This window comes from Diabrotica virgifera, chromosome 9 (assembly GCF_917563875.1).
Source record: "Diabrotica virgifera virgifera chromosome 9, PGI_DIABVI_V3a".
NCBI lineage: Eukaryota > Metazoa > Arthropoda > Insecta > Coleoptera > Chrysomelidae > Diabrotica > Diabrotica virgifera.
The window spans coordinates 109522137-109532290 of record NC_065451.1 but is presented as its reverse complement, the minus strand read 5'-3'; the positions used below and the strand labels follow the sequence as shown (position 1 = coordinate 109532290).

The 10154-nt window shown below is 35.9% G+C and overlaps 1 protein-coding gene across 1 annotated transcript; it reads right to left on the bottom strand.

Moving 5' to 3' along the window:
- Positions 1–1397: 1397 nt before the first annotated feature.
- Positions 1398–2015, bottom strand: LOC126891224 (uncharacterized). The gene has a single exon (XM_050660406.1). It carries the CDS (start codon positions 2013–2015, stop codon positions 1398–1400), a length of 618 nt encoding a protein of 205 aa, XP_050516363.1.
- Between the last annotated feature and the right edge of the window lie 8139 nt (positions 2016–10154).

Here is a 10154-nt window from a genome sequence, read left to right as displayed (position 1 = left end):
GGAAAGATACCATCCTCTCCAGGAGATTTGTAGGGCTTAAAGCTATTTATTGCCCATTTAATTCTATTTTTGGTGAAGATTTTTCCCGCTAGGCTTTTTGCAGCTCTTGATGTTCTGTAATTAGATTCATCAAGATTAACCCTTGGGTCATCTTCAATGAGTGTTGACCCAGGAAAGTGAGATTGTAATAAGCAACTCATGCTTTCCTCTATGGTTTCAGTAAACTCTCCGTTTGGCTTTTTTAGAAGTCCAATACCGTTTGAGTGGTCCTTTGAGATTACTTTCTGGAGGCGTACTGCTGGGGCTAATTCAGTTATCCCCTCGCAGAATTGCCTCCATGTTCTTCTCTTAGACCTTCTAAGTTCTTTATTGTATTCTGTTAGAGCCTTTTTGTAGTCATCCCAGTTACCTATACTTTTGGCTCTATTAAAAGCTTTACGAGTTTGAGCTTTTAAATTACTGAGTTCCCTGTTCCACCATGGCACATCTCTTTTGACGGCTTTGGTCTTGATGGGACAGGCCCCCTTAAAGCAGCTAATTATCGTACGATTTAGCCATTGTGAGGCACCTTCCAGTTCCTCTATGGTTTCAATCGAATAAGTTACGCCTTCAACATCTGACCTTAGGGTGTCCTTATATGCACACCAGTCAGTATGTTTCGGTATTCGACAGGACTCTATCTGTTCCCGCTCAGCCTCGACATCGAACCTTATGGTTCTATGATCCGACATCGATACCTCATCGGAGACATGCCAGTTCTGTATTAGATTTGTAGCAGAGCAACTAGTTAAGGTGATGTCAAGCACCTCTTTCCTATTTGCAGTGATAAAAGTTGGTTTGTTACCTCTATTGATAATGTCTATATTGGAGTTAGCCAAATATTCTAAAGTACTCCCCACGTTTGTTCGTGTTTGTGCTGCCCCATACTATGCTGTAGGAGTTCGCATCACATCCAAGGATAAGTTGTCTGTTCTTTTTGTTGCACCAACTGATGAGGCCTTTCACTTCCTCTGGCGGAGGTTGGACTTCATCACCCGGGAAATAGGCAGAGGCAATTATAATTTGCCTTTTGCCCCTTTCCGTGGCGAGCTCCACTTCAGCTGTTGCTAAGTCTCTTGTGATAAACTCCGGAACAGAAATGAATTTTAGTTTTTTAGAGATGAGCAAAGCTGCTCTTGGCAAGTCATGCATTTGTGAATAAATCAACTTACATGTATTATTTGGAAGTCTTTTGATAAGTCCTTTGTCAGCCCAGGGCTCTTGAATGAGCCCGATGTCAGTTAAGTTTCTGCTAAAACTCCTGTTAAGCACACTAGTTGCGGCTTTTGCGTGATGGAGATTTAACTGCAGAAACCTATTATTTTTGTTGGAAGCCATGTTACTGGCTTTTGGGACCTTTATCTGATCCTTTTTGAACTTCGCAGGGCCCTTTTCCTGGGCCCCCTTTTTGTGGCCATTTTTGCTGCTTCACTAGTTGAAGCAGCTTCTGGCTCACTAGGTTTTGGATGGCCTTTTTTTGGTAATATTCTTACCTGGCCAAATTTATAGTTGGCTTTATAGCCATTTTGTTTCACCCTTTCAGCGGGGTTAGGGTCCATTGAAAGAGTGAGCTCTACAGTAGGGCCTTTGTCAACCCTTCTTACAACTCTCCAATTCTGTGAGTTGAGGTCTTCATTTTGGACCTCTAAGAATCGAAGAATTTTTGCATTCGTGGTGTTCAGACTATCAGGAAGATATGTCACAAAGATCTCGGAGTGAGGAATATTGCTTTCCTCTTCCAGTCTCAGCGAGATACCCTCCTGTGGCTGCAGCTCCTGAATTATGCTTTTAAGCCACTCAACTGTGGCTTTGTCAGCACAAGATAGAAGCATCCAACCTGGTCTGAATTGTAGGTTACTGAATTTAGGCCTAATTGTTGCCTTTGGATCCAGCTCCACTATTTTTTCCAGAATCTTCTCTTTCGTTGCGGCTAGTTGTTCCACTGTTAGTGAAGATTCTGGATGGTTTTTGGGCATTATTCCTACCCTTATTGCAGCTGCAACCTGTCCATAGGATGGTTTGTTTTCTTCACCACCGCTGGTTATCCCAACGGTGGTGCCAACTCGCTTTTTCTTAGGATTTTCTGGCGTGCTCTCCTCAGACCGGATCCTCTTGGACCCTTTGCCCTTGGATACATCCTCGGGTGGTTTTTGTATAGGCTTTTATGCCTGTTGTCGAGCCTCTTCATATTTGAGGCCTTGTTTTAACAGGTACTTAAGCCTTTTACGGGCAGCGCCACTCAGTTTCTCTCTTTCGGCCTTTTTTGGCCCTTGAGCGATACTTTGCTCGTCTCCGCTGCTTTTTAAAAGCTCATCCTCCGATTTATGGCTTGGAACTGGATCCAATTCCATAACCTCGGGATGATTGAGGCTTTGTTCTTCCTCTTTGCCCTCATTGTTTTTAGTTTCTCCTACTTGGTCCATTTTAGTCCCACGAGTAGCTAGGGAATGTATGGTCACTCTCAGCAGAGCCCCGCATGCCGGGAGAAGGCTAATGAAACCTGGGTTTCGCCTGGTACCCGGAGTCCGCATAATCGTGACTAAGCAACCTCTTAGCCCCGCGACGCAATTCCTGCGCCACGCCAAGCCTTCGGCTTATGCTGTTCCACCTTGGCTTGAGGGGAATTTCTGTGGTTCCCTTCCACTTGGCCAGCCAATCAAGGCAAGCCCCCACATCGGTAAGCACATCCTCTACAACCACCGGCTTACCAACACGGTATATACCGGGCAGGTTTCCACAAGTTTGCATTGTTTCCGGATGCCCGCAGAGGTCCCGAACGATTAGTTCAGTTACCTCCGCACCCACCCGTCCACAACACTCCCTCTCCACGCTGTTGTTCCCGGTATTTGCGTACGCCAGAGCTTCGTTAGCCAGCCTCTTTGTGACGTGTCTAGGGGCCTGGGACCCTATCCACATCAGCTCGAAGCTGTTACCACCACACACCACGTGGAGGAGAAGTTGGTCTTTGTGCAGCAACTTTTTTAAGTAAACATGAAACTAAAAAAATCTGACGACAAAATGTTTAAAAATTAACGTTTTCTTTATTAATTTGTCTAAACATCTAGGACAAATCTCATTGTTATCTAAATCCTTTAAAGATGACACAGTAAAATTTTCAAAAGGAAATATTTACAGCGACCAAAGGTACAGCGAGGTAAAATTGAAAAAGCATCAAAATTGATTTTTCGCATATTTGCATAAAATTTGATTTCTGAACATGTTCCACCAATTCTAGATAAAAATAAACTTCATATTCGGATTCAACGACCTCGAAAATATACCTACACAATGACCAACATTTGCCATTCACCTATCATGGTCGCTTTTTCGATTTTTAAGCGTCAAATTAGGGGGGCGCCGCTCGCCTATCAATTCGGCCCATAAATTCTCCCATAACATCAAATTCCTTCTGGAAAAAGTGAATCTTTCAGTTTACGGCCTCATTGCCTCTCCAGGCAAATACAAATGAGCAAAGGTGAAACAACTTTTTTGTGCTCCATCGGAGGTTTCCTCGTCGTAGCTTTGGATGATTTTTAATATTTCTTCGGTGGATAATGCTTTTGAACTAAGTTTTCTTTTTTCTTGAACACTCTAAAGCTGCCTCCGCTTGGTACCTCTGGCCAATCTTGCATATTTGAAAGATACATCTGTGAATGGGTCGATTTATATGCCGTACTTTAATGGGTCGATTTAATGACGTTTGTCAAACTGACAATAATAGAATTACCAGACACCTTCGTGACGGATCTGTCATAATTTTGACGCTGAGAAATCATGGGCAGGAAGGAGTTTTGTCAGTAGGAAACGTTTCGTTGCTACGACTTTTTATCAGTTAAAAATAGTCTAGTGAAATAGTCGATATAAAACTAACGTTTTCGATAGCGAATAAATCAGATACTGTTAATTTTATCAAAAATTTTTTACGAATTTTTGCAATCAAAATATAATAACAAATTTCCAACCCCCCAGATGGGGTGGCAACTGTATCCATGGTAAAAGCGCCTTTCGGCATCATATAGATTTCTATCCTTAGACTATCCACTGCATATACATACCTACTCAATTTTTCAAGCCAATCGATTTATTCTGTAAAAATTGCGAGGTGAAAACCTTCGATTCTTGGACTAGTTTTTTAGTTATCCAATAAAATATTGCTAAATTCAGTTTCTGAACTTGCGAAAACAACCGATATTAAAAATAACTCATTACCAATGATTTGGATACTATGTTTTGTACAATAATTATACCTTTCTCACACAAGAGCCATTCTTAGAGAGAACCGCCTATAAATTGTTCTTCAATTAGTTTGTTTAAGAAATATAAAATAAAGCAATAGCAACATTATTACTGCCATAATTAACGAATTCCCATAGCCTTCTCAAATACTAATGATATATGTGTAAACAACTTTCATTGATCCTTACAAAAATACCAGACGCAGAAATGTAGGTTAGATTTTATCTAGGTGGGTGATGTCAGGTATCCGATGAAAAATAATAAATTATTTGTAACTTCCAAAAAATTGTTTGTTTCAATAAAAATATGTATTATTTATAACTTTTTTTATATGTTTACCGTTTCTTTCTATTAATAACTTTTTTTTTTATATTTATTCCAAAGAATACATACTCTCCTAGAAGAAGAGTTTAAATGGAATAGATGGTCACGTTTATTTGTCCCTTGAAATTACCGTAGTCATTGTCAGGCCACATGCACCAACTCAGTTGGTGCACAAAATCATATGCTGAAACGTTACAGGACAGAACCGTTCTATAAGGTCTATAATCTTTGTTTATTCTTTCAGCAAGGTGAAGCAACACCCTACCGATAGACTATAAATCCTTTGCTCATAGAGACAGGTTTTGTTTCGGAAAAGGACGGATTTAAAAATGGCAGCCAATGAAACAGAAAGGGAAACCAAAAACATTCTTCCAATCGTTATTCTTTTCTTCTTTTGGTATCATAACCCTGGATGGGTCTTTAGTCTTTGTCGGTCTGGCTATGTTCTACTATTCAGAACTCTCTTGTGCCGTTCTTCTCCATTGTTTTATGTTCATGGTTTTCAGGTCGGCTTCCACGTCATCCAACCATCTCGTTCTGGGCCTTTCTTTTCTTCGCCTTCCTATCGGCTTCCATTTTAATATTTTTTTGTTGTTTTTGCATTTTCTTCTTTCTGTACATGTCTCAGCAATGACAGTCTTTGACTTTTCACAAATCTTACACTATCATAAATAACCTTCATTCAGTTCATTATTCTCGCCCTTTCTGCTGATCCTCCATGTGCCTTCTTCCTCCTGCACTGGTCCATAGACTTTCCTCTTTTTTTCTCGAATATCCTGAGTTGGGCTTCCTCCTTTTTTTGTCATTACGCAGGTTTTACAACCATAGGTTACTACGGGTCTAGTCAATATTCTGTTCTGTAGATAGTCATTTTGGTTCTTTTGTCTAATAATTTCGATCCCATCAATCTTGTAGTAGCATAGTATATACGATTACCTAACACTGGAAATACGTGAATTAATTTCGCTACTTACGGAATTCTTCTGATTGGTTTTTGCTCCCAGCTAAGTGAAGTCATTCAATAGTTCAATACATAGTATAATTGTCTATTCTGATATTATTTTCATTGTCAGGTGTTCTTTTTACGGTCATGTAGTTCGTTTGTCTTAAGCCCCCTTTATCGTGTTTCAGGATCAATTTGTTTGAACGCTTTCATTAGTCGTGGCTTGTGTGGCAGCAATTTGTACTCTTTTGATGTTTATATGGCCGGTTACATTGGTTTTTCTTATGACTGTCTCAAGAACTTGGTTGAATTGCATGGTTGATAGAGCGTCTTCCTGTCTCACTCCCATGTTGATGTTAAACAGGGGAGTTAGTTCTCCATCTACTCTGACTGGGGCTTTTGAACCCTGTAACGTCATTTTTATGAGGCTGACATATTTCTTAGGTATACCTAGATTACGAAGGTCTTCCAGCATTTTGCCTCGTTTTACACTATCAAAAGCTTGTTTAAAGTCTACAATATACGTATTATATAGCTGTATGTCGTATTTATAAGCTTTTTCTTATATCGTTCTTAGTATGAATATGAATATAGGTATGATGTGTAGTGAATCTCTTTGGTCTCAATCCATTTTGATAATCACCAATTATATTTTCGGAGTATTGTGACAATCTATTGTAGATTATACCAGAAAGAATTGTGTATTCCATTTAGGAATGTAATTGGCCTATAATTCTGGTATTTACTTTTATCTTATTTTTATATATTGGCTGTATAAGGCCAACTGTCCATTCTTCTGCATTTGCTCCTTGGTCCATAGTAATGTTATTAGGTAATGAATTTTCCCCAGAGTTCAGATCCTCCATGCTTTAATCATTCTGTCGAAATTCCGTCCATTTCTTGTGCTTTATTGTTTTTTTAGTTTCTTTATTATTTGAACTACTTCTTCATAACTCGGATTTTCAATGTGCTGCTCCGCAGTATAATATATTTATTGTCTAGTTTTACCCATTTCTATTGTCTGCAGTTAGGTTTATTAAAATAAAATTGGTAATTGGGTTTATTAGAACAGTTACGTCACTTAACAAAAATAAAATAAATTCTGTAGGATGAACTATTATAAAAGAACCATTCAGCAACTGACTAGGTAATGTGTTGCAATATAAAAGTAAAAAATCTTATTATTCTAATCAATGAGAATATTAAATACACATTTAAATACTACAACAAAAACATATGTATCCTTAAAATATGTGTTATTTATATAACATCTCGAAACAGCTATCTACCTTTGTTCAATATCCTGATTATTACCATATAATCATTCCTCGTCAGCTTACAAATATTTGCAGACGCGTGAGAATACTTAAAATTAATATCTAGAATTAAATCATGACATATTTAATTACACATTGTCTCCTGAAGACTAATTACCACCATTTCATGACCTTACGCTCACACCTCTCATTCTCCGTGCACATATTATTACGATGTCTTTGGCAGACAAAGCGTTTTTGAGAGTTGCCCACACTGGATGGTAGGTACACAATGAAAAAATTAGACAATAAATCAAAAAATATTAATTAAAGGCAAAGGTTGTATAATGCGAAGCTTAAATGCATGTTTATTTTTGTGTTCAAGGCTAATCGAACAATTTAGAACTCAATAAATCGTGTTTGTGTAGTTTTGCTTTACGAAAACTACGGCGATTAGAGAAAATTATTGGAATTAGAAAGAATAACTCAACGATTGGCCTAAATACCCTGTGAAAATAAATACATAGGCCAACTACGCTAAGCTGGGTTTGATCACCAATCAGTGATATTAGAGATATGTTACAATATTACACACTACTCTTTTATTGCTGGTTCTCCACTGTTAAAAATAATACATTTCAGTATGATACACATTTAAAAACACCACTTGTATATTTTTAATAAGTTACAAAAATATAATTCTTCTTTTAACCTTTCTTCTTCTAATCAATAAGCTGCTTTCAAAAAGTAAGTTAGCACTGACGTATTGAAATGCCTCAACTAATATAAAAATTCTGAACTTGCACATTTTAGGGCAGTCAATTAGGTTATTTGGCTCCGAATTCCATCCTACTAAATCGATTTACTTGATATTTTTACAGTACGTAGGGAATAACTCAAAAAACAAAGTCTACCCTATATACCATGGCATTTTAATCTTGGGGGGCGGTTCCCACACCTTCTAGACGATGGAAAATTTTTTAATCAAAATAACTACGGAGGTGGCTAGAGAAGCTAATTCTAAGCAAAAACTGTTCTATATATTTTTTAACTCAATACTTTCTGAGTTATTCGTAGTTGAAAATTGGCCATTTTCATTGAAAAATGACACGGTCAATCGGACGGTTTTTTGCGAATACCTTAAATACTATGTATGCATCTAACTAAAAAAACTATATAAAATATTTTTGTAGCTTATAAAAAAAAACAAAGAGACTTGTTCCTTCATAAATCTTCTAGTTATAATACAAAAAGAGATATATGATAGGTGAAAAGAGTTTGTTTTCAACTATTCAACTTGAAATAACAGAGAAACGGTCGATTTTAGGTATATAATGCTACAAATACTTTTATAGTGCTTAAAACGTCCTTTAAAATGAGCAATATTAAATGTCAATTACATTCAAACTAGGCGAGATTTGCTGCAAAAAATGATGACTTACGTATTTTAAGAAAAAATGAGAAGTTTATTTAATCCCTTATCCACCAGAATTTAAATGCATCGTTTTCCTTCTACAATACCTTTTATTATAGTGTCATTTCTATGTTTAAAAGTTGGACGGTTTGAAATCAATGGTTTTTGAAAAAAAAATAAGATGAAATTATAGAGCGCATATAAAAATGGATAACTTTTACGTGAAAAAGAATAAAAGTTTGCAACAGATCTCATAGTTTTTACAAAGATGAGAAATATATATATATATATATATATATATATATATATATATATATATATATATATATATATATATATATATATTTCTCATCTTTGTAAAAACTATGAGATCTGTTGCAAACTTTTATTCTTTTTCACGTAAAAGTTATCCATTTTTTAAAATAAAAGGTGCAGATTCGTGAATTGCAAAGTTAAATCGCAAAAATTAAGTGACAAAATTAGACATTTATCTATTAGATCACATATATGTTAAACTATAGAGTCCAAAGAAGTTTTGTGGGGAACTTTAGATCTAGATGTGTCATAGAAAAAAATAGTACAACTTTTTTTGGTTTTAAGAAAAAATGATTTAATTTTTTCTTATTTTTATGGTAAAATTGCGATTTTGACAATGTTCCCCCACCTGAAATTCAAAATAAACTTCTTATTGGTTTTCAGCACCATCAAAAACATAAAGTAAGATCAAAATTAGCCATTCACCACCTATGGTCAGTATCTTGAAAAATAAGCGTTATTTTGGGGATTTATAATGTCGATGTTAAAAGTTGCACCATTTATTTTCTATAAAACATTTTAATCTAAAACTTTTTGGAAGACTTCTTTGTACTCTATATTTAAACAATAAAGGTGGTTAAAAAGAAAAAATTTAAAATTTGTCACTCAACTTTTGAGATTAAACTTTGCAATTCACAAATCTGCACCTTATATTTTACGAGATTCATAACCTTTATCAGAATAAGACTGAAAGCTTGAAACTGATACCGTTGTCTTCAGAAAGGTTAAAACTAAATACTGTAAAAATTTCAGAAAAAACATCAACATAGAAGGGGATAGCAGCGAGATAAACGCAAACAAACGTGGTTTTATTTTTAGGATACAATTTCGATTTTGACAATGTTCCCCCGCTTTCAAATAAAATTTCCTCATCTTGTGAAAATGAAGACTTTATGTGATTAAAATAATTTAACATTTTTTGTCTGTTTGAAAGGAGTAACATTCTTTTACTCCTTCACTGTTGCTAACACTAATTTAATATTTGCTCACAGATCGCATTTAAACGTCGACAGACAACGATATCTAAGAAATCGTGATTTTTTTTATTTCTGCATTGCTGCAGTTATTGCACTAACTTTATTACCCGTAAGAGATTGTTTTTGAATTTTCTGGAATTTCTGCAAAAGATTAACAATACGATCGCCATTCATCATTAATATTTTGTCTTGGGTCCCAATTATTGACATAATTCCCACAGGCATACGTATAAAATTATGTTAAAAAATATTTATTATCAGAATGTCATAAAAGTTAAGTAAATCTGATAATTACCCTAATAACACAAAACATTCCAGGAATGTTCCTAGAAGGTACTCACAGGACATTGAAAACATTCCTGGAATGTTCCCAAATGCACACGAATGTCCCTGGAAAGTCCCAGGAAAGTGCTGTGTCAGCATTTTAAATATTCTTAGAATGTTCTGTTGGAACATTCCATCAATGTCTACGAATGTTCTTTGGACATTCACAGTATATGTTTTAGACTGAATGTCTTGTTGGAACATTCCATGAATGTTCTTTGGACATTCACAGTATATTTTTTAGACATAATGTCTTATTGGAACATTCCATGAATGTTGGAACATTCCATGAATGTTGGAACATTCCATGAATGTTCTTTGGACAT